At 53.6% G+C, this 25,030-nt stretch overlaps 1 protein-coding gene across 1 annotated transcript in view; it reads right to left on the bottom strand.

Annotated features, from left to right (window-relative positions):
* The window catches only part of LOC116986103 (DENN domain-containing protein 3-like), a 72,763-nt gene that overhangs the window by 34,418 nt on the left and 13,315 nt on the right, over nucleotides 1–25,030 (bottom strand). The window contains exons 3-14 of the mRNA XM_033041272.1: nucleotides 17,982–18,198; nucleotides 16,926–17,044; nucleotides 16,636–16,745; nucleotides 14,410–14,521; nucleotides 12,543–12,662; nucleotides 11,592–11,810; nucleotides 10,943–11,055; nucleotides 9,966–10,121; nucleotides 8,218–8,314; nucleotides 7,484–7,587; nucleotides 3,146–3,288; nucleotides 1,872–2,436 (exon numbers count right to left, since the gene is read on the bottom strand). Of these exons, the coding sequence (XP_032897163.1) occupies nucleotides 1,872–2,436; nucleotides 3,146–3,288; nucleotides 7,484–7,587; nucleotides 8,218–8,314; nucleotides 9,966–10,121; nucleotides 10,943–11,055; nucleotides 11,592–11,810; nucleotides 12,543–12,662; nucleotides 14,410–14,521; nucleotides 16,636–16,745; nucleotides 16,926–17,044; nucleotides 17,982–18,198 (2,075 nt within the window). The remainder of the gene's footprint in view (nucleotides 1–1,871; nucleotides 2,437–3,145; nucleotides 3,289–7,483; nucleotides 7,588–8,217; nucleotides 8,315–9,965; nucleotides 10,122–10,942; nucleotides 11,056–11,591; nucleotides 11,811–12,542; nucleotides 12,663–14,409; nucleotides 14,522–16,635; nucleotides 16,746–16,925; nucleotides 17,045–17,981; nucleotides 18,199–25,030) is intronic.

Here is a 25,030-nt window from a genome sequence, read left to right as displayed (position 1 = left end):
TTGTTTACCGTGTGACCCGATCAGGGGAGGGGGGAGGGCAGGAGTGGGGGAGTTGGGGGGAGGTGGGATGTTCCATCACTCCCCCCAACACAGGCAACGGCCCCAGGGCAGCGCCCACTAAACTGTCTCTACAACACCCTGCACTGTTGCAGTGCTGCAGGCCTGGACTCTGAGTGAGGGAGCATGTCTGTCCGGGGCAACCCAGGGTGCAGGAACAGAGAGCACCCCAGGGTGCAGGGACAGAGCACCTCAGGGTGCAGGGGCTGGGGCATCCCAGGGTGCAGGGACAGAGCACCCCAGGGTGCAGGGGCTGGGACACCCCAGGGTGCTGTGCTGAGCAGCACCTGCTGATATCCTGGCTCACGCTGCCCTCTAGGGGTGCCACAGGTCACTGCATCTCCCAGAGAGTATCTGACTGAAAAACACAGTGTGGAAACAGGCCCTTCGACCCATCGAGTCCATGCTGACCAGCAATCCCTGTTCAGTAGTTCTCTGTTATCCCAGGTTCCCGTCCATTCCCTGCACACTCGGGGCAATTTTATCAAACCCCATTAAACTACAAACTCGCACGTCTTTGGGATGTGGGAGGAAACCAGTGCACGTGCACACTCCACATAGACAGCACCTGAGGTCAGGATGGAACCCTGGTTACTGGGGCTTGGAGGGGGCACAGAGAAGGGCAGTGGGGATAATGCCCCCTCACTCCGATGGCACGGCCGGGGGAGGGGGGAGAGGTCAGCGTGGCGTAGAGAGGTTAGAGGTTGTTGACGGCGGCACTCAGAGGTCAGTGACGGAAGCAGAGAGGTCAAAGGTCGTTGGTGCAGGCACACAGAGGTCGGAGGTCGGAGGTCGGAGGGTTTAGTACGAGCTGGTTGATGGTTTATTTTTTTTGCTCTTTTTCCTCCTGGAGCTCCTCCTCCTCCTGGGCGTCTCTGCGCAGAGTGAGGGGAGAGCGGACAGGGGGGTGAGTGGCCGGAGCCTGACCTCGGCACTGCCCTCCGACCCCTGACCCCCCGACCCCTCACCCTGGGGAGAGAGCTGACCCTCCAGATCTCTCCCCTTCTCCTAGGGGGAGTATTTCCCCCAAGACACTCCCCCCTGCAGCCTCCAAGCCCAATATCAACAGGGCTCCAGTCCACTGGCAGAACGATACAGGCAGAACGATACAGTGTGGAAACAGGCCCTTCAGCCCAACCTGCCCACACCGGCCAACATGTCCCAGCTATACTAGTCCCACTTGCCTGCGCTTGGTCCATATCCCTCCAAATCTGTCCTATCCATGTACCTGTTTCTTAAACGTTAGGATAGTCCCTGCCTCAACTACCTCCTCTGGCAGCTTGCTCCATACACCCACCACCCTTTGCGTGAAAAAGTTACCCATCAGATTCCTATTAAATCTTTTCACCTTAAACCCATGTCCTCTGGTCCTCGATTCTCCTACGCTGGGCAAGAGACTTTGTGCATCTACCCAATCCCATTCCTCTCTTTTTTGCACACCTCTATAAGATCACCCCTCATCCTCCTGTGCTGCATTGAATAGAGACCCAGTCTACTCAACCTCTCCCTATAGCCCACACCCTCTAGTTCTGGCAACATCCTCGTAAATCTTCTCTCAACCCTTTCCAGCTTGACAACATCTTTCCTATAACATGGTACCCAAATCTGAACACAATACGCTAAATGCGGTCTCACCAACGTCTTATACATCTGCAACATGACCTCCCAACTTCCATACTCAATAGTCTGACTGATGAAGGCCAAAGTACCAAAAGCCTTTTTGACCACCATATCTCCCTGTGACCCGACCTTCAAGGAACCATGCACCTGTACTCCTAGATCCCTCTGCTCTACAACACTCCCCAGAGGCCGACCATTCAGTGTGTAGGGGTGAGGGGGGTTGGGACTCACCGGCGGCAAGGATATCGAAGAGGCAGTCTGCTGTGATTGTGGTGCTGACCAGGCCAGCCGCCTGTGCCAGGGCGGTGAACTGCTGGCGGTCGAGGGGCCAGACGGGCAGCTCCAGGTCTCGTACGCTGTGTTCGGGCCGCGCGCGGTCCCAGTGCTTCTCCAGCACGCCGTGCAGCAGGCCCTTCAGCCCCTCTGTCTCCTGCAAGGCCCGCAGCTGCTCAGTGCTCATAGATTCCAGCGTCTGCCGCACCAGCTCCAGCGGGAAGAAGTCCATGTCGATCTTCTCCAGGCTCTGGAAGTCCAGCAGGGCGGGCACGGGCTGCCCCTGGCACAACCGCACTACCCCCCGCAGGTACAGGCAAACTGCCCGTACACCCCCATCATCACCACCCACCCCCTCCAGCTCCCGTGTGATGTCCACCACCAGTTTGGTGTAGAACAGAGACACGCTCAGATCATCCAGAGGGGCGCTGGGTAGTGGGGGCAGGTACAGGCAGCGCGGCACAACGGTGGGGCGCACACGTACTCCTGCAAACATGGGGGGGGCAAGGGGGAGACAGGGGGGGAGAGGGGGGGAGGGGGCAGAGAGAGGGGGGGAGGGAGGAGGGGGGCGAGAGAGAGGGGAGAGAGACGGGGGGAGGGGGGAGAGAGAGAGGGGGGAGGGGGGAGAGAGAGAGGGGGAGGGGGGAGAGAGAGAGGGGGGGAGGGGGAAGAGAGAGAGGGGGGAGGGGGGAGAGAGACGCGGGAGAGAGGGGGGAGAGAGAGAGGGAGAGAGAGAGAGGGGGGAGAGGGGAGTGAGAGGGTGGAGAGAGGGGGGGGAGAGAGGGGGAGGAGAGAGAGGGAGTGACAGGGAGAAAGACGACAGGCAGAGGGAGCAGGAGAGGATGAGTGTAGGGGGAGTGAGAGATAGGGGCAGAGGGGGAGGGGGAGAGAGAAAGGGAGAAGGAGATGGAGAGAATGAGTGAGTGGAAATGTCCATTCAATCCCAGCCTTCCCTCGCCACCACCCAGCCCCTCACTCAGCTGAACCTCACCCTCTCTGCTGTTTGCCCCTCCCCCCGTACAGGCAGACCACCCCCCACCCTCCACAAAACACACCTACCAAGATGTGATAGGGTGGCATAGAGTCACACTGCCTGACCCTGGGGGGCGTGTGTGGGGGGGACAGTGGAGAGGCCTGACCCTGGGGTCCAGGCAGTGGGCGGTTGTGTCCGGTGCGTTCGGCAGAGGTCGGGTACCTGTGTTGCCGGGGTCAGCGGGGGGGTGAGAGGTGAGTGATGTGGCCAGGCTGGGCTCCTGGGACATGTGGTCATCGATGGTGCGGGCAGCGTCGCTGGTGAATGGAGAGGAGTGGCCGGTAGGAGATAGCTCGGCGTTCAACCTGAAACATTGTATCAGGACGGTTAGTGTAGCAATGACTGAACCCACACACCCCACACTGCCCTCCCCCCCAATCACCCAAGATTGACCCTGCACCCCAACTGGACAGTTCAACTGTGTCTCTTCACTTGTCCATCTGGGTTTTCTCCGGGTGCTCCGCTTTCCTCCCACATCCCAAAGACAGGCGGATTTATAGGTTAAATGGCTTTCGCAAATTGTCCCTAATGTGTAGGGAGTGGATGCAAAAGTGGGATAACATAGAATCAGTGTGAACGAGTAATCGATGGTCCTGTTTCCATGCTATGTCTCTACACATTAACACTAAACAGCCAAATGTACAGTAACTCAGCCTGAGACTGCAGTGAGACAACGCAGAGGAAACCTCAGAGAGGCCTGGATCCATGCGCATTGTGCTCACACAAAGACAACTTCAGGATCTTCCTGACCTCTTGAACCTGGCTCTGGGCCAACGTTAATCAATGGGCAAAGTGGCTGCGAAGATTGCAAGAGCTGCCACCTGTAAACTGACTGGAATCCAAGACAGAGGATCTCACAGCTCTACAATCTATCACCATCCACATCTCTCAACTAATAGTCATAAACAAACAGTGAAAGGCCTGGATTGAGTGGATGTGGAGAGGATGTTTCCACTAGTGGGAGAGTCTGGGACCAGAGGCCATAGCCTCAGAATAAAAGGATGTACATTTAGAAAGGAGATGAGGAAGAATTCAGTGGGTGATGCGATTTTAGAGTCCATTATAAAGAATGAGGTGTATAGGAAAGAACTGCAGATGCTGGTTTAAACCGAAGATAGACACAAAATGCTGGATTACTCAACGGGACAGGCAGCAGGGCCAGCCCTAGGCCGATTGGACCGATTGACCCTGCGTTAATTTTACGTATTTCATATGGAAATACAATTTTTTTTAAATTTGGCATACGGATTTTTTTACAAAACGAACATGGATAACAAACTGCTGCTGTAACACTTGTAAACAGGCAGTAGTTATCAAGTAGTTAAACAATGTATTCCTCAGTAAATGCGTTATATTGTCACTCGCTGCCGCCGGAGCAGACCCAGGGTGGGGGGGAGTCTACAGGGCAGCAAGCTCCAGCACCACAGCGAACTCAGCCGTGAGTATTCAACACTAAACGCCAGGAGTGGGCAGGCGGGCCGTGTGTGAGTGGGGGGAACAAAAAAGCTGGAGAAACTCAGCGGGTGCAGGGGGAGATGGGGGGGGGGGTTAACTCCTTCGGTGCTGTACAACAGCAGACCTGGTTGGAGGTTTGAGTCTGTGTTAACATTGGTGTCTGTCTGTGTCTGTGTATGTCTCTGTGTTTCTGTGTGTGTGTCTCTCTCTCTATCTCTATCTGCGTGTGTGTCTGCGTGTGTTTCCCTGTCTGTGTGTGTGTGTGGGGGGGGGGGGGGGCGTGGAGAGACAGAGGGGGGATTTTCAGTTTGCAAACCACTCGTTTTCAATTAAGAGGTGGACACGATTACTGTCAATACGAGCAGCTCACGGAGCAGAGTCAGAATGGGAAACACTGCTCGGCTCACACACACACACACTCGTGGAGTGAACTGTCGATATAAACGTGGCTGGGGGAGAGGAGTGGGGGGGGGAGCGAGAGGAAGAGAGAGAGAATTGGAGAGAGAAGAGAGAGGAAGTTGTGAGAGAGGGAGAGGGGGGAGAGAGAGAGCTCCCTTCTGCTTCACCACCACTGTTGGCTGCCCTTTGTGAGGTGATTGGAGACCAAAACCAGTTACCCTTTAGATCTCCCCCTCACTACCTCCCTCCCCCTCCCCTTGCCTCCTTCTTTAGAGAAGGGGGGGGGTGAGGATGAGGGAAGGAAGGGGGGAGAGGGCGGAGGGGAGAGAGGAGTGTGCCTTGCTTGGTGGAGAAGAGGGATGTGGGAACGCTGTACGCAGGTGGTGACTCACTCTCACACTGGGACCCCCCCCTGTCATTGCGCAGTCTATCTGACTCCCTGCATCCCCCCCCCTCCCTCTATGGAGCGAAGGAAATATGCAATGTTTCGGGTCGAAACCCTTCTTTAGACCCGGCCCGAAACGTTGGCTATTTCCTTCGCTCCATAGACGCTGCCTCACACCCGCTGAGTTCCTCCAGCATTTTTGTCTACCTTCGATTTTCCAGCATCTACAGTTAGACGTTTTGCGGTGATGGCTGCATCTGCGGTTCCTTTCTGTTGGGGTCGGGGGGAAGAGTCCTGGCCCGTGGTGGCTCCTGATAAGTGATATGTTCCCTCCGCAGGTGCTGCCTTGCCCGCTGAGTTCCTCCAGCACTCTGTGTTTTTTGTTTGGCTCTGAAGTTGAAGGTGGATCCCCCTGTGTCTACCTTCAACTCCCTGTCTGTGGTGGCTCAGCGGGACGGGCAGGGGCTCTGGGGAGAGGGTTGCGGTTCTGGTCGAGACCCTTCTTCAGACAATCACAAATACTCTCACCGACGAGAGTTCGGTTCAGTCTAAAGAAGGGTCTTCTCTCCAGAGTCGCTGCGCGTAACCTCAATTGATCCCTTGTTCGCGGTGACACAGGAGTAAGCTCCACCGCCCGCTGTGATGTTATCCATCGCCCGCTGACCCACTCCGCTCTATGATCTTTGCTCTTGAGCTGGTCCCCTCACTGGTCAGACGGAGAGCACTGCCAGAGGTGAGCGGGCCGGCAGAAGGCATTGAGATGGCAGTCGGTTCCGCTGTCCGGTGATGGAGGCCGCTCGTAGCCACACGAGCTGCTTCCCACCCCGGCCACAGCGGTAGCTCCGCGCCCGGAGCGCCGCGACAGCGGTGAGTGAGTGTTACTGGCATAAACCCCGACCCCCTCCTTCTCAACGCTCCTTCCCTCCCCGCAACTTTACCCCTGGCTAGACTCCCCACACGCTGTGAAAGGAACTCTCCCCCCAATTGTCATGTTACTCACGACACGTGACTCAATCATAATTATTTATTTATATATGTCTACGAAAATTGTTCCCAATTGGGCCCCGCACTTCCTAAGGCCGGCCCTGACAGGCAGCATCTCTGGAGAGAAGGAATGGGAGAGGTTTCGGGTCGAGACCCTTCTTCAGACTGATCAGTTACGGAGTACTTAGAAGCTCATGATAAAATAGGTCGGCAGCAAGGCTATGTGAAGGGGAGATCTTGCCTGGCGAATCTGCTGGAATTCTTTGATGACAGGCAAAGAATAGTCAGTAGATGTTGTTTACCTAGATTTTCAGAAAGCCTTTGATAAGGTGCCACAAGTGAGGCTGCTAAGGAAGGTGAGAGCCCACGGTATGAAAGGGCAGATACTAGCATGGATAGCAGGTTGGCTGGATGGCTGAAGAGTGGCAATAAAGGGGTTGGCTGCCAGTGACTAGCGCAGTTCCGCAGGGGTTGGTGCTGGGGCCGCTACTCTTCACGTTGTATATTAATGATTTGGACGAGGGGTTTGAAGGCTTTGATTGAATGTCGTAGACTTGGGCAAATGGCCTTATTCTGCTCCTGTTACTTATGACCTTATGAATTCCTTTAGTCTGAGGGCTTTATTCATTGCCTCAGAGGCCATCATTGGGTATTTGTAAGGCAGAGATTGACAGATTATTACTTAGTACGGGTGTCAGGGGTTATGGGAGGCAGGCTGGAAAATGGGGTTGAGAGGGAAAGATAGATCAGCCATGATTGAATGGCGGAATAAACTTAATGGGCCAAATGGCCTAATTCTGTTCCTAGAACTGATGAACATAAACTGAACTAGACTCTCAGCCTCTGCAGAATCTCTTTCTACTTCCTCCCAAACATTGCCCCCATCTCCACTGTGCAAGCCTCTCCTCCCCTCCCCTCCCCTCCCCTCCGTTCCCCTCCCCTCCCCTCCCCTCCCATCACTGTGATGGGGAGAGCCGCCAGCTCATGGAGACTACCACTGTTGCCAGCAGTCCCACCGACTCTCTCCCTAGTGTCTAAACTCCACCGAATCACCACAGCTGCAATATTCTCAATGCAACAAACGCTGGCGTGTATTTACTTGGGTATAAAACCAGTGTGAACACAGGGTCACTCACTGGAGTGGATTAGACACAGGCCAATCCTCAGCCAAACACCAGGGGCCGGGAGCTGACCACCCCGTCTCGTATTGCCCCGCCCCGCTCCCGCCTAGTCTTGTCTCGTCTCGTCTGACCCCCCCCCCCCCCCCTGCGTGGTACCTGGGGGTCTGCGGACGAGTGGCCATCTCCCAGCGGCTGAAGGCGTCCACCCTGTCGTTGAGCCGGGCCTTGAGGAAGCAGTGGAAGAGGTCAGTCCGCAGGTGCTGCCGGGGGCAAAGGGCAAGGGTCATGGTCAGCTCCACCAACCTGTTTGGGCTCACCCACCCCAAAGTCACACCCACCCCACCCCACACACCACCCACCCCAACGTCACACTCACCCCATACCCACCCCAAACCCACCCCCACACCCACCCCCACCCCAAACCCACACCCACACCCACCCCAAACCCACCCCCACCCCAAACCCACACCCACCCCAAACCCACCCCCCCCCGAACCACACCCACACCCACCCCAAACCCACCCCCACCCCAAACAACCCCCACACCCAACCCCACACCCATACTCACACCCTAACCCCTCCCCACTCCCACACTCCCACCCCAAACCCATCCCCACCCCCTAACCTCCCCCACACCCACACCTCAAACCACCTCCCCCACCCAACACCACCCCACCCCCACCCCCACACCCACTCCCCACCCAACCCACCCCCACACCCACTATACACACACCCCCCACCCCCAAACCCACCCCCACACCACCCCCACCACCACCCCCACACCCACCCCCACAACCCCCCCCACCCCCACCACCACCCCCACCCCCACCCCCACACCCACACCCACCCCACCCCAGTGGTACCAGGACCGGTCAGACACGGTGACTCACACTGATGTAGAAGGGCTGTGAGGCGGGCTCGCGTGAGTCCAGGAAGTCTTTCTTGATAAACACCCGGTGCTTGAGGTTCAGATACTTGGTGACGTCTCTGGGGAGAGAGCAGACACCTTGCAGTAAGCCTTGGTCAAGGCAACAGCTGACCAACGTGCCACATCAGCAGCAAGCTCAGCCTCAACACCCTGGGCATGGCAGGGCCCAACGTGTCCATCCTACCATCTATCACACCGTGAGACAAGGACATGCATGTATCATAGACTCAGTCACACAGCACACAAACAGGCCCTTTGGCCCAACTCGTCCATGCTGACCAATATGTTTCCTGAGTTAGACCCGGTCATCCCTCCTTCTCCCTGCTCCTGTCCGGCAGAAGGTACAGAAGCTTGAAAGCGCGCACCACCAGACTCAGGAACAGCTTCTTCCCCTCTGTCATCAGCTTCCGAACGGTCCTTCCATAAGCTAGGCAGTAATCCTGATCTTCCAATCTACTTTATTGCAGACCTTGCACTTTTCTCTGGAAACTATTATAACTCTCGAACACTATATTCTGCACTGGTGGCTTTCTCTTCATTCCATAAACTGTCCAATTCACCTCTACCCCATTGTGGACATTGGGCGTTGTCTCTGGAACTGATGCACTACAATGCTGAGAACTATATTCTGCACTCTGTATCTTCCCCTTTGCTCTACCTGTTGTACTGGAGTTTGACGATTATATTTATGTATGGTATTATCTGATCTTTGGATAACATGCAGAACAAAGCTTTATACTGTACCTCAGTAATAAACCTGAACCTAAATGTCCCTCTAAACCTGTCCTATCCATGTATCTGTCCAAATGTCATTTAAATGGTGTTATAGTCCTTGCCTTAACTACCTTCTCCGACGGTTCGTTGCATACACCCACCACACAGCACAATTACATAGAGTTCTTTATAACTTCCCCCTCTCACCTTAAACCCGTGTCCTCTGGTCGTCGATTCTCTTACTCTGGGTAAAGGTCTGCGCATTCACCCTGTCTAATCCCCTCATGATCTTATACACCTCTATAAGATCCAGATCTCACGAAGTTTGTCTTTTCAATCAGCCTGGAGCAGGGTCCTGAGAGGAGATGTCACCTCTCCATGTTCTCCAGACATGTTGCCTGAGCCGCTGACTTACTTACTGAGGAGCACTATGTGTCTGTTTTTGTACAAGATCACCCCTCAGCCTACGGGGTTCTGGGTTCACCCTCCCCCTCTCACACTCCCCCTCTCACGCCACACTCCCCCTCTCCTTAGATTAGATTAGATTAGATCCTTTATTTGTCATTCAGATCTTTTGGTCTGAACGAAATGTGGGTGCCTGCAGCCATACATATAATAATAAACAACAAAACACACAATAAACACAAATTAACATCCACCACAGTGAGTTCGAGTTCACCAGGCACCTCCTCACTGTGATGGAGGCAAAAGTCTTAAAGTTACTGTCTCTTCCCTCCTCATTCTCCCTCTGTGCTGAGGCGATATGTTGTTCCCCCACCGGGCACCCCCAGACCCAGCCCCAACCTACCACCCACCATCCAACTCACCCCCAACCTGTCCCATACCCCTGTACACACCCTCCTATACCCCCCCATTACCTTCCACTCCATACCCCCCATACCCTCTCTATACCCCCCTACACTTCCCCCTATACCCTCCCTATATCCCCCCTAACCCCCCCCCCCCCCCCCCCCCCCACTATACGTCCCCCCTGACCTCAGCAGGCTGCCGATGAGCTGCAGGAAGATGCGTTGGACGTGGCTGTTGATCTGTTGCCGCCGATGGAGGTCTCTTTGCCGGACGGCAGCCAGACCTGTGCAGATGGGCAGTGATGCCGACGCCAGCTCAGGGTGCAGCCGCAACCTCCGGACACTGCAACATACGGGGCAAAGGTCACGGCTGGACAAGGCAACAGCCTTGATCACAATGAATGGCAGTGCTGGCTCAAAGGGCCGAATGGCCTCCTCCTGCACCTATTTTCTATGTTTCTCTGTAACACAGTGGGTAAAGATCACGGTAACACAGGAGGCAAATGTCACGGTAACAAGAGGGCAAAGGTCATGGCTGGACACGACACACAGGGGGCAAAGGTCACGGTTGGACAAGGCAACACAGGGAGTAAAGGTCACGGCTGGACACGACACACAGGGCAAAGGTCATGGCCGCACACGGCAACACAGGGGGAAAAGGTCAACGCTGGACAGAACACAGGGGGAAAAGGACAACACAGGGGCAAAGGTCATGGCAGGCATTGAAATTAAGGGGGTTCCAGGGGTGAAGGTCATGATAACAGTCCAAGGTCACGCTTGTGCTCAAGGATAAGCAAACATCTGGTTCCTGATGTGAAGCAAGGGGTTGGCATATAGGCCATTTGGCTCCTCCAGCCTATTCTATCCTCACTGCTGACCCAATCGGCTCATGACCTCAGGATACAACCCAATCAAACCTCCACCCCCCCTGTCGGTTGTGGACGTACCCCACGTGCACCCCCCTCTACTCCCACCGGCCCAGACACCACACCCACACCTCATCCCCGCCCACCACCCTGTCCCGCACAAACCCCCCTCACAAACCACCCCGGCACAAACCCCCTCCCCCACACAAACTCCCCTCCCCCGCACAAATCACCCTCCCCTCCCCCCCGCACAAACCCCACTCCCCCCGCACATACTCCCCCACCCCGCCCCCCCTACCTGGTGATGAACTCCTCTGTGATGGCGGTGGGCAGAGGGGGGGCGTGGAACTCCGGGTTCTGGGGAAAGACCACCGTCCCCGTGTCTATGTCCACCAGCACCAACTCCTCCAGCTGGGGGCAAGGGGCACACGTGTGTGTCAGGGGTCAGCAAGGGGGAGGGGGGAAGCGAGGGGGCAGGGAAGGGGTGTGTGAGGAGAGGGGTTGAGGAGGAGTGGACGGGGAGGGGGAGAGGGGATGGGGAGTAGGGAGGAATGGAGGGAGGGAGGGAAAGCGGGAGGGAGAGTGGGTGACAGGGAGAGATGGAGAGAGTGTGTGAGAGAATAGCAAATAGTGAAAGGTGTGGACAGAGTGGATGTGGAGATTCCACTCGCGATTCCACTGTGGCACTAGAGGTCACAGCTTCAGTGTACAAGAACGTACCTTTGTAAAGGAGATGAGGAGGAATGTCTTTAGTCAGAGGGTGGTGAATCTGTGAAATTAATGCCACATACGGCAGAGGAGTAATTGGATATATTTAAGGTGGAGATTCACAGATTCTCGAGTAGTGGTAGTGTCAGGGGTTATGGGGAGGAGCGGCGAGGAGCAGCGAGGGGCGGCGAGGGACACACCACCACTGACCCCGGGCTGCTGGGAGAGCGGTGACTGACCTCGATGACGGTGCGGATGTGCCTGGAGTGGCAGCCCATGAGGAAGACGGTGGGGGCCATGAGCATGTCGAGCATGGAGCTGGCCAGCACCGGGATGTAGGGATGTCGCCATGGCAACGGCCGCAGGTAGTAGACGAAGCACTCGGTCATCAGCGTGAGCAGCGGCCAATCCCGAGACACGAACACCAGGCGTCGCTCCGTCAGCAAACACGTCACGATCTGCCCGACAACAGCCGTCAGTGGCAGGCACACACACTGTGGTGGGGCAGCACCAGCACAGGGCACAGGGCACGGCACACACACTGTGGTGAGGCAGCACCGGCACAGGGCACCGGCATTGGGCACCGGCACACACACTGTGGTGGGGCAGCACCGGCACAGGGCACCGGCACTCGCACAGGGCACCGGGCACTAGCACAGGGCACAGGGCACCGGCACTGAGCACCGGCACAGGGCACAGGGCACCAGCACAGGGCACCGGCACACACACTGTGGTGGGGCAGCACTGGCACAGGGCACCAGCACTGGGCACCGGCACTGGGCACCGGCACAGGGCACCAGGCATCAGTGCCACGCACACACACACAGTGGGGCAGCACCGGGCACCTCACGATCCCCACGGTGACACTACGCGACGGGCAACTTCCCACCACCACCAGCCTACAATATCCCACTGTGGCCCCCCCCATCCTCGCCCCCCAACTCACCCCCTCCCCTTCCCCCTCCCCCTCCACCTCACTACCGCACCTCCCCCCCTCACCGCCCCCTCTTCCTCACCCTCCCACTCCCCACCCCCTCCCCGTCAACCTCACCCCCCCCACCTTCCCCTCACACCTACCCCTCCACTCTCACTCTCCCTCACAGCCCACCACCTCCCCTTCCCCTCACCGCCCCTCCCCCACCATCACCCCTCAGCCCCACTCCCCATCACTACCCCTCCCCCCCGGGTACCTGCAGGACAGTGCTGGGGCTGAAGCAGAGCAGGGGGAGGTGGAGGCTGATGTCAATGGGGGGCGTGTCCACATCCTCGGGCGGGGGCAGCACCACGATGATGGGGCCCAGTTCAAAGCACTGGCACATGCGTGTGGAGATAGAGGCACACGTCACGTTAATGATATGCACATGTGTCCCCATCATGCCAATACACATAGATCACGCATGAAATGTAGTGTAGTGTAGTGGTGTAGTGTGGGGTAGTGTAGTAGTGTGGTGTAGTGTGGTGTGGTGTGGGGTGGTGTGGTGCGGTGTGGTGTGGTGTGGTGTGGTGTGGTGCGGTGTGGTGCAGTATGGTGTGGTGCAGTATGGTGTGGTGCGGTGTGGTGTGGTGTGGTGTGGTGCGGTGTGGTGCAGTATGGTGTGGTGTGCTACAGTGCGGCACGATGTGGTGTGGTGTGGTGTGGTGTGGTGTGGTGTAGTGTGGTGTGGTGTGGTGTGGTGTGGTGTGGTGCAGTGTGGTGTGGTGTGGTGTGGTGTGGTGTGGTGTGGTGTGGTGCAGTGTGGTGTGGTGTGGTGCGGTGCAGTGTGGTGTGGTGTGGTGCAGTGCGGTGTGGTGTGGTGTGGTGTGGTGTGGTGTGGTGCAGTGTGGTGTGGTGTGGTGTGGTGTGGTGTGGTGTGGTGCAGTGTGGTGCAGTGTGGTGTGGTGTGGTGTGGTGTGGTGTGGTGTGGTGCAGTGTGGTGCAGTGTGGTGTGGTGTGGTGTGGTGTGGTGTGGTGTGGTGCAGTGTGGTGTGGTGTGGTGTGGTGTGGTGCAGTGTGGTGTGGTGTGGTGTGGTGTGGTGCAGTGTGGTGCAGTGTGGTGTGGTGTGGTGTGGTGTGGTGTGGTGTGGTGCAGTGTGGTGTGGTGTGGTGTGGTGTGGTGCAGTGTGGTGTGGTGTGGTGTGGTGTGGTGCAGTGTGGTGTGGTGTGGTGTGGTGTGGTGTGGTGTGGTGCAGTGTGGTGTGGTGTGGTGTGGTGCAGTGTGGTGTGGTGTGGTGCAGTGTGGTGTGGTGTGGTGTGGTGTGGTGTGGTGTGGTGCAGTGCGGTGTGGTGTGGTGTGGTGTGGTGTGGTGCAGTGTGGTGTGGTGTGTTACAGTGCGGCACGGTGTGGTGCGGTGTGGTGCAGTGTGGGGTGGTGCGGTTTGGGGTGGTGTGGTGTGGTGTGGTGTGCTATAGTGCGGCACGGTGTGGTGTGGTGTGGTGTGGTGTGGTGTGGTGTGGGGTGGTGCGGTGTGGGGTGGTGCGGTGTGGGGTGGTGCGGTGTGGGGTGGTGCGGTGTGGGGTGGTGCGGTGTGGGGTGGTGCGGTGTGGTGCGGTGTGGGGTGGTGCGGTGTGGGGCGGTGCGGTGTGGTGCGGTGTGGGGTGGTGCGGTGTGGGGTGGTGCGGTGTGGGGTGGTGCGGTGTGGTGTGGTGTAGTGTGGTGTGGTGTAGTGTGGTGCGGTGTGGGGTGGTGCGGTGTGGTGTGGTGTGCTATAGTGCGGCACGGTGTGGTGTGGTGTGGTGTGGTGTGGTGTGCTATAGTGCGGCACGGTGTGGTGTGGTGTGGTGTGGTGTGGTGTGGTGTGGGGTGGTGCGGTGTGGGGTGGTGCGGTGTGGGGTGGTGCGGTGTGGGGTGGTGCGGTGTGGGGTGGTGCGGTGTGGGGTGGTGCGGTGTGGTGCGGTGTGGGGTGGTGCGGTGTGGGGTGGTGCGGTGTGGGGTGGTGCGGTGTGGGGTGGTGCGGTGTAGTGTGGTGTGGTGCGGTGTGGGGTGGTGCGGTGTGGTGCGGTGTGGTGTGATGTAGTGTGGTGTGGTGTGGTGTGCTGCAGTGCGGCACGGTGCCAGGTGTAATTGAGAAGGGACTTACCAGTTGGAGGCTGCCGGGCGGAGGGCAGGGTACCAGGGTGAGCTGGGCAGCTAACACCCTCACCTTCCTCTCAAACTCCTGCTGGCCGCAGGCACGGAGCTCAGGCAGCACGCTGGGGGAGCAACCACAGAGTTGTACATGTAGCCCAGTCCATCACACTCCCCACCATTGTAGATGTAGCCCAGTCCCAACTGATGCGCTACAATGATGACAACTATGTTCTGCACTCTGTATACCTTTGCTCTATCTATTGTACTGGTTGGACATTATATTTATTTATGGTATTATCTGATCTGTTTGGTCTTCTCAGGAATCAAAGCGGTCACCTCTATGTGGAGTAACAGGAGATGTGCAAGGCCCTAAATGCGTATTTCTCCTCTGTATTTACCAAGGAGAAAGTCAGTAGGACGGAGGAACTTGGGGCAGTCAATGGAAGCGACTTGAGAGCAGTCAGTGTTATGGTCGAAAAGGTGCTGAAGATACTGTCGTGTATGAAGGTAGACAAATCTCCAGGGCTTGATCAGATATACCCGAAGACATTGTGGGAAACTAGAGAGGAAATTGCGGGAGCCCTGTTTGAAATTTACAAGTTGTCCTTAAATACAGGAGAGATGCCGGAAGACTGGAGGGCGGCAAATGTTGTATTCTATTCAAGAAGGGATGCAGGGAAAATCCTGAGAACTACAGGCCGGTGAGCTTAACATCTGTAGTTGGAGGCCTATGACTAGTGGTGGGCCTCAGGGCTCGGTGCTGGGCCCTCTACTGTTTGACATCAATGATTTGGATGAGAACATACAAGGCAAGATTAGCAAGTTTGCTGATGATACAAAAGTGGGTGGTTTTGCAGATATTGAAGATGGTTGTGACAAACTGGTGCATGTGATAAATAAACTTGAACCTTGAACCTTGAAAGATTGCAGCAGGATCTTGATCGATTGGCCAGGTGGGCTGAGGAATGGTTGATGGAATTTAATACAGAGAAATGTGAGGTGTTGCATTTTGGAAAGTCTAACATGGGCAGGACCTACACAGTGAATGGTCGGGCTCTGGGGAGTGTTGTAGAGCAGAGGGATCTAGGAGTACAGGTGCATGGTTCCTTGAAGATGGAGTCACAGGTAGATAAGGTGGTCAGAAAGGCTTCTGGCACATTAGCCTTCATCAGTTGGAGTATTGAGTATAGAAGTTGGGAGGTCATGTTGCAGTTGTATAAGACGTTGGTGAGGCAGCATTTAGAATATTGTGCACAGTTCTGGGCATCGTATTATAGGAAAGATGTTGCCGCTTGAAAGGGTTCAGAGGAGATTTACGAGCATGTTGCCAGGACTGGAGGGTGTGAGCTATAGGGAGAGGTTGTGTAGGCTGGGTCTCTATTCCTTGGAGTGCAGGAGGATGAGGGTTGATCTTATAGAGGTGTATAAAATCATGAGAGGAATAGATCGGGTAGATGCACAGAGTCTTTTGCCCAGAGTAGGGGAATCGAGGATAAGGGGACGTGGGTTTAAGGTGAAGGGGAAAAGATTTAATAGAAATCCGAGGGGTAACTTTTTCACACAAAGGGTGGTGGGTGTGTGGAACATGCTGCTACAGGAGGTAGTTGAGGATGAGACTATCCTCCAGTTTAAGAAACAGGTACATGGATAGGACAGGAGGGATATGGACCAAACGCAGGCAGGTGGGACTAGTGGAGCTGGGACATGTTGGCCGGTGTGGGCAAGTTGGGCTGAAGGGCCTGTTTCCACACTGTATCACTCTGTGCAGTTCTGGTCGCCCTATTACAGGAAGGATGTGGAGGCTTTGGGGAGGGGAGGGTGAGGAGGTTTACCAGAAGGCCTAATGTAATAAAAATGAACTGCAGGTGCTGGTTTACAGGTAAAGACAAAGTGCTGGAGTGACTCAGCGGGTCAGGCAGCATCTCTGGAGAACACGAACAGGTACCATTTTTGGTCAGGACATTTCTTCAGACAAACGTTTCCTATTCATCATGTTCTCCAGAGATGCTGTTTGACCCGCTGAGTTACTCCAGCATTTGTGTCCATCTTTCCCAGAAGGCTGCATGGATCAGAGGGGATTAGCCATGAGGAGAGGTTGGACAGACGGATTGTTTTCTCTGGAACGCTGGATGCTGAGGGGAATTATGAGAGGCATAGATTGTGTGGACAGAATCTTTATCCCAGGGTGAGAGGGGGAAGATTGAAGGGGATGTGTGGGGCACAATGCCCTGCTCACCAGGAGAGGCAATCCTTCAGCGCGCTGTAGTAGGGGAACTTGCTGATCAGGCAGATGGCAACGGGGGCACGTGGGCGGGGGTACGCACCCACTGGCTCAGTGTCCTGGGGGAGACAAACCATCAGTGAGGGGTGGTGAGGGAGGGGGAGGGGTGGAGGTGAGGGGGAGGAGCGGTGGGGAGAGGAGTGGAGGGGAGCGGTGGGGAGGGGTTGGGTTGGGTTTGGAAGGGGGGGAGGGGGGAGCGGTGGGTAGGAGGTGGGGTAGGGGTGCGGTTCACAGACAGTGGGTCTCACCTGCAGCTCCCGGTACACCCGCAGCACCACCCCCTGCTCCCGGTTGCCATGGATATCCGTCAGCACCAGGAAGTGGAAGGAATCTGGCTTCCCCTCCGTGTCCAGATGGAACCCGTCTGAGGGAGAGAGGAATGGGGAAGGGAGAGGGAGACGGAGGGGGGAGAGGGAGGGGGAAGAGGGAGGAGGGAGAGGGAGGGGGGAGAGGGAGAGGGGAGAGGGGGAGAGGGAGGGGGGAGAGGGAGGGGGGAGAGGGAGGGGGGAGAGGGAGGGGGGAGAGGGAGGGGGGAGAGTGGAGACAGATTCAGTCAACAAACGTTAGAGAGGTGTACAGAATGGGGATGGAGGAGAGAGAGACAGAGGGGAAGACAGAGAGGGTGGTGGAGATGAAGAGAAATATGGGGAATGAGAGGCAGGAGAGGAGAGATGGCAAACAAACAGAAGGAAGCGGGGTGTATAAAGTACCCCCTGCCCCTGCAGTGTTGGAGCTGGTGGCTGGTGTTGAGTGGATAATAATGATGCATATCTCCCAGCCTGCCCTGGCGGGCTGTGGCCCAGGGTGCGGGATGTTGGGGAGCTCTCTGTTCAGTCTCTCGTTGATTGCCGAGTTATCCCGACACTGAGGATTGTCTGCTCACCCCCATCTCCTGCCCTGGGAGAGTGGATGCTCCCGGCCCAGTCGCAAACTCCCAACTCCACACCCTCCCTCTCACCCTCCCAGCCCCAGCATTTAGTTTAGTTTAGAGATACAGCGCGGAAACAGGCCCTTCGGCCCAAAGAGTCCGCACCGACCAGCGACCCCCACACATGAATACTATCCTACACACTGGGGCCAAATTTACTAAAGCCAATTACCGGCACGACTTTGGAATGTGGGAGGAAACCAGTAACCCACACGGTCACGGCACGGAACGTACAAGGGATGAGGGTGGGGGGACGGGGGTAGGGGTGAGGGTGGGGGGAGTGAGGTTGAGGGGTGGGGGGTGAGGGTGGGGGGAGGATGTGCGGGTAGGGGTGAGGGTGTGGGAGGTAGGGGTGAGGGTGGACCTTTCTCACCTGGGAAGCACAGCTCTGGGATCCCACACAGGTCGACCCCCTTGCGTGTGGCCATTGCCTCGCTGGGCGGCTGGGCGTTGCTGCGGCAAAATCCCGGTGGGGCGCTGCTCTCCTCCGCCCCGGCCCGTGCCGACTGCGGGCTGATGAACGGCGGGGCGTGGACGGACAACACCTCCGGAGAGACGGTGTCGGCATCATCACCGTTCTGCTGCAGATCCTGCAGGAGGGACAGCACAGACATGCCATTCGGCCCCACTAGTCCATATATCCTCATCTACACCAGTCCTATGTTTGGGCCATATACTTCTAAACCTCTCTTATACATATACCTGTCCAAATGTTGCAGTCGTAGAGCACGGAATTAGGCCTCGCATGGCCCAGCCTGCCCATAGCCCAGCCTGCCCATAGCCCAGCCTGCCCATGCAGACCAACATGTCCCCCATAGCCCAGCCTGCCCATGCAGACCAACATGTCCCATCTACACCCAGCCACATTTGACCCACGTCCCTTCTTCTTCTCCTTCTTCTTCTTTGGAGTTTTACGGCAGCCGGCATCCACAATGTTGCATTGCTGCCACCTTCTGGCTTCACTCCACAGTCCTCATGTCTTTACATTATATCCTTGTTATAAGGCCAGAGGCCCTCAAGAAATTACACAACACCTTTACTCCTTTTCCTTCCCCTCCATACTCTAGAATGTTCTTTTCTGATATGTCTGTCATTCCAATTTTCTTCATTTCATTGATCAAAACTCTTCTTTCTGTTTCATATCTTCTACATGCAACTAGAGCATGCTGAACTGTTTCCGGCTGATGGCATTCCTCACACAGCCCAGTAGGGTGTTTTCCCAATATTTTTAATGTGCTGTTCAGGTGAGTGTGTCCTATCCTCAATCTTGCTAATACTACCTGTTCTCTCCTGTTCCCCCCTCTTCTTGCTGTAATGCCCACTCTATTTTGTAGCGAATAGAGGTGTCTCCCCTTTGTCTCCTGTTCCCAGTATTGTTGCCATTCCTGATTTATTTTCTTCCACACAATGTGTTTTCCTTCAGATTTGGATAATTGTAGGTTTATCTCTATGTTCTCTTTTTTAACGGCCTCTTTTGCTAATTTATCCACTTTTTCATTTCCTAGCACACCAATGTGTGCTGGGACCCACAACAAAGTCACGTCACTGCCCTTCCTTGTTACTTGGCTTAATAGTAGTAGAATTTCATACACTAGGTCAGGCCGCCTATGGGATGCACCAGACCCAATACTCTGGATTGCAGACAATGAGTCGCTACATATTAATACTTTGCATGGTTGCACCTGTTCTATCCACCGAACTGCCATCAAAATAGCGTACAGTTCCACTGTATACACTGCCAAATAGTTATTTGTTCTTTTGCAAATCCCAACATTCATCCCTTGCACTACCACAGCTGCCCCTGTTGTTTCAGCTACTGGGTCCTTTGATCCATCTGTGAAGATTAAGAGGTGTTCCCTGTATCTATTATATATATGGTTATGGTATTCTGTTTTTAGGTCCGAATTTTTTTCCCTCCTTTTTGCCTCCCATATCTCCAGATCAACTTTTGGGATGTTCAGTAACCATATTGGGACAGATGGCCACAATACTGCAGGGCAGAACTCTTTGTCCTCTACTTCCATGTCCCTTGCCACACCTCCTCCAGCCCAGCCGAAGCTTCCAGACTGAGCCACCCCTCTCTCCCAGCACTCCTGTACTACCTGTTTTGTTGGGTGGTTCTCTCCATGACCCTTAAGGCTTAGCCAGTAATTAGCCATTAGTTGTCTGCGGCATCTCCCCAGTTTCCACCTGTAGTGCACATACAGGTGACGTCCGCACACCTCCTATACAGATTCTTAGACTTTGTCCAACTCGGACAACACTGACTTAGATGCTGATCCATAAGCTATACTGCCATACTCTAGTCTGGATCTGATCAGTGATACATAGATATGTTTAAGAGATAATATATCTGCTCCCCACTCTAAACCTGCTAAGCATCTCATTACATTGATGGCTTTTTTGCATTTTCCAATTATTTTTGTAATGTGGATCCTCCATGTTAATCTGGAGTCAAAATGAACTCCCAGGAAACGGAAATCTTTTACTCTTTCCAAATTGTTGCCGTATAGTTTTAACTGGACATCCTCTTTAATTTCCTTCCTTGTGAAAACCATTGTCTTTGTCTTCTCTATAGAGAATTTAAAACCCCATTTCACTCCCCACTCTTCCACCTGGGCTATCCCTTGCTGCATTTTTCTCACGATAAAATCTATATTCTTCCCCTTTCTCCATAGGCTGCCATCATCTGCAAAGAGCGATCGCCCCATCTCTGGTTGAATGTTTGCAAATATATCATTGATCATGATTGAGAATAGGATCGGGCTTATCGCACTTCCTTGGGGAGTTCCATTCTCGACTACACATTTACTAGAGATGTCTGACCCTATTTTAACTTGGATACTTCTACCGTTAAGAAAATCCATTATCCAGTTAAAAATATTTCCTCCTACTCCCATTAAATGCAGCTTTATTAGAAGACCTTCTCTCCACAACATATCATAAGCCTTCTCTACATCAAAAAATACAGTAACAACAGATTCTTTTTTAACTTGTGCTTTCCTTATATCATCTTCCAAGCACAGAACTGGATCATTAGTACCTCTCCCTTTTCTAAAGCCACTCTGATAATTAGCCACTATACCGTTTTCTTCCATTAGATGCATTAATCTTTCATTTACCATTCTTTCCATCAGTTTACACATGTGTGCTGTTAAAGCTATAGGTCTATAATTTACTGGATTACTTGCATCTTTCCCTGGTTTCCTAATAGGCACAATGATTGCTTCCTTCCACCTCTCCGGTATTCGCCCTTCTTCCCACACCTTGTTATATAGTGCAAGTATCTTTTGGAGTCCCTCCTCACTTAGATGCTTTATCATTATGTAGCAAATATCATCCTTCCCTGGGGCTGAGTTCTTACACTTGGCCAGAGCTCTCTTTAGCTCCCCCAAATTAAATGGAATATTGTACTTGTCCTCTGTGATACCTTTCCTTTGTAAGGCCTCAACATTTTCCTCTCTTGTTCTTTCCCTACCTCTTCTTCCTTCATCTGATAAGTTGTGGGAGCTGTGAACCCTACTAAAAGTGTTAACCATTAGTTCTGCTTTGTCTTTATTTGAGACTACAGTTTGATCTCCATTTGTTAGGATAGGATAACTCCACTCCCTTTTATCACCTTCCATTTTTTTAATCATCCCCCATATCTCCCCTACCTGTGTTGTGTTTCCAATTGAATCACAATACTTCCTCCAATATGCTCTTTTTGTTTGTCTTATAGTCCTCCTTACAATTGCCTGAGCCTGTTTGTAATTAATCATGTGTTGGTAGTTATGAGTTCTTTTTAATAATCTGAATGCTCTGTTTCTATTCACCACTGCCTCTTTACATTTATTGTCCCACCATGGCACAGCTTTCCTTTTTGATCTTCCTTTACTTTTAGGTATGGAAACTAATGCTGCTCTTTTGATACCTTCTGACAATTTATTCTCAAAGTTTTCTATATCTGTCTCTTCTTGTATCGGTTTTACATATCTATCACTTTCCTCCTTAAATTTCTCCCAATTAGCCTTTCCAAACACCCATCGTCCACTTCTGTTTTCTTTACTCATAGTTAAAGTAATATTTATTTTGCATAGCACAGGATGATGATCACTTCCTATGGTACCCTTTTCATATACTTCCCAGTTACATTTAGCAGCAATCCTATTAGAAACAAGTGTAAGGTCCAACACAGACTCCTTCCCTGTCCTAACATCTACCCTGGTCTTCTTTCCATCATTTAGACATACTAGATTACCATCATTTAATAATTCCTCAATTACCTGTCCATTATTATCTGACTTTCCACTGCCCCATAATGTATTATGTGCGTTAAAGTCCCCACACCAAATAACATTAGATTTGCTCTGGCCTTCTACTTCCTGTAACTTATTGACCTCTAATCGCTTACATGGATTATAGTAATTTATTACCACTATTTTCCTCCTCTCAGACCACACTTCTATTACCACATATTCCTGTTCCTGCCCAATTCCTAATACCTTGTATGGTATCCCTTTTTTAATGAAAGTGGCACAACCCCCTCCTCCCCCATTTCCCCTATCACATCTCACTGCAACATAATCATATAGAACAAAATCTAAACTTGGTTTCAACCAGGTTTCCTGGATACATACGACATCTGGTTTTTCCTTCCTACTGTCTATGAATTGCTTAAAGTCTTGCCCATTGGCTAACAAGCTTCTTGCATTCCATTGTAGGATTAACATTAATATTATTAACCCACACATGTTGACTCTTGGCTCGCCTGGATACTGAGACCATCATGTATTTCCTCCCACTTCAATCCTGCCATGCCCAAGTGGTGGACTGCAGCCTTTACAATGATTTGGATCCTTTCTGTTTTGGATTTTACTTCTGCTGTCGCATTTATTACTCCTGCTATAAATATAACCAGGTTTTTCTTTTCTTTCCATATACTCTTTTCTTTTTCTTTTATTGTTTCCATTATGCCCATATCTTGCTCCCTCCTGATCCTTCTTTCATTCATCTGTTTTGTAGGGTCAGCCTTTTTTGCTGCCTCTGCATAGGAGACCTTTTCCTTCACTCTTATGTTTTGTACTTCAGCTTCACGTTTCATCACCTCACAGCCCCAGTAAGCCACACTATGCTCTCCTCCACAATTACAGCACTTTGGTCTGACCCCCTCTCCACACTGACCATATTCATGGTCCCCACTACACCTTGCACATTTCCTCGCCCCCTTGCACATTTTAGCTATATGCCCAAATTTCTGACATTTGAAGCACCTCATTGGTTTGGGTATGTACTCTCTTACACTATATCGCATGAATCCAAAATGGACCACTTTTGGAAGGGATTCTGTCTTGAATTCAAGCAGGACTTTCTTTGCTCCTTTGGTCATTCTTTTGGCATTCATAATTAATTCACATTTCTTTCTGAGTTCCTGAACCAGTTCACTCATATTGACTTTGAGAGGGATTCCATAGATAACCCCTTTACACCCTGCCCTCCTCCGTTCTCCCACTCTCACTACTTTGATTATTTTGATTTTGTCAATCTTGTTCATTTTCATTGCCTTTTCAACTTGAGCCTCACTGTTGCACCCTATTAGCATGTTTCCATCTTCCAGCACTCTTGCATACTTTACTTCCCCAACCTGGGCTCTGATTATTTTTGTCAGCTTCATTGGCTCTATCTTCTTTACTCCTCCTTCTCCTTCAAACCTCACCACTACATTTAACGAAATTTCCTTTTCTGGTTCCTTTTCTGGTTCCTTGTCTTCACTCTCCGATCCACCAATATTGCTTTTCCTTCTTTTACGGCTGTTCTTCCTGGGACTACCCCGTGTTCCCACGGTTTCCCACTCCTTCTCAACATTTCCTTCATTATCCTCTCCTCCACTGGCCTCCATACCACTAGACCCACTCTCTCCTGTCATTTTGTAACAGCAGGGAATATTGCCAGAGCACCGTTTACCGGACCTATACAGGCCGTCGGCCGATACCCCAATACAATATCTCCCTACTATTACTACTCAGTGTCTCCTCTCTCTCTCTCTCCCAACCTCCGGACCGGCGCGGTCCCTCCCTGCAGCTGCACTCAATCGACAGCCAAACTCCGTGAGCGGCGTTCGAGCCCGGTGCTCACGAGTTGGTTACACCGACCCACGTCCCTCTGAACCGTTCCTATCCTTATACCTGTCCCAATGTCTTGTGGCGCCTCCTGGTGGTTAGGCCACTTACTGAGCGAACCCTCGGCACTAGGGCTGGCAGGGTCATGTGACTGTGTTTGGCGGGAAGAAGGCATTCCAGGGTTGAGGGGTGTGCTCTGGTAGTTAGTTGGAACACAGAGAGAAACCTCACCAGACACGTGTGTGTTGTTCACCGTATTACTTACTAAAGATCACTTTGATTCACAACACGTGTCTCGTTATAGCGGTGACCACGACGATCCAAAACGGTTATTTTGGATTTGCATAATGGATGCAGCCAATGATCTACCCCAGCAACACAAATCACCATCGGTCCGGCCCAGCAGAACGCCGTCACTCTTAATCTGCCGTGTTCTGGACATCGCAGCCCCAGGTGTGGTTCCAGCAGCCCCAGGTGTGGTTCCAGCAGCCCCAGGTGTGGTTCCAGCAGCCCCAGGTGTGGTTCCAGCAGCCTCAAGTGTGGTTCCAGCAGCCCCAAGTGTGGTTCCAGCAGCCTCAAGTGTGGTTCCAGCAGCCCCAAGTGTGGTTCCAGCAGCCTCAAGCGTGGTTCCAGCAGCCCCAAGTGTGGTTCCAGCAGCCCCAAGTGTGGTTCCAGCAGCCCCAAGTGTGGTTCCAGCAGCCCCAAGTGTGGTTCCAGCAGCCCCAAGTGTGGTTCCAGCAGCCCCAAGTGTGGTTCCAGCAGCCCCAAGTGTGGTTCCAGCAGCCCCAAGTGTGGTTCCAGCAGCCCCAAGTGTGGTTCCAGCAGCCTCAAGTGTGGTTCCAGCAGCCCCAGGTGTGGTTCCAGCAGCCCCAGGTGTGGTTCCAGCAGCCTCAAGTGTGGTTCCAGCAGCCCCAGGTGTGGTTCCAGCAGCCCCAGGTGTGGTTCCAGCAGCCTCAAGTGTGGTTCCAGCAGCCCCAGGTGTCGTTCCAGCAGCCTCAAGTGTGGTTCCAGCAGCCCCAGGTGTGGTTCCAGCAGCCCCAGGTGTGGTTCCAGCAGCCCCAGGTGTGGTTCCAGCAGCCTCAAGTGTGGTTCCAGCAGCCTCAAGTGTAGTTCCAGCAGCCCCAAGTGTGGTTCCAGCAGCCCCAAGTGTGGTTCCAGCAGCCGAGGCCCAGTTCCACATTCGCCGCATCACGGCTGATGACACTAAGTACTATTACGTGGTCGGCGCGCTATATCTGGATCTGGCCGGTCGTCTGGTCCCTTACCGACGCACGCCGCCGGATGAAGACAAGTACGGGGTCTCAAAGCGCTCCTCCTGCTTATC

This window comes from Amblyraja radiata, chromosome 23, assembly GCF_010909765.2.
Source record: "Amblyraja radiata isolate CabotCenter1 chromosome 23, sAmbRad1.1.pri, whole genome shotgun sequence".
In the NCBI taxonomy this organism is placed as follows: Eukaryota; Metazoa; Chordata; class Chondrichthyes; order Rajiformes; family Rajidae; genus Amblyraja; species Amblyraja radiata.
This window is presented reverse-complemented; position numbering and strand designations above follow the sequence as displayed.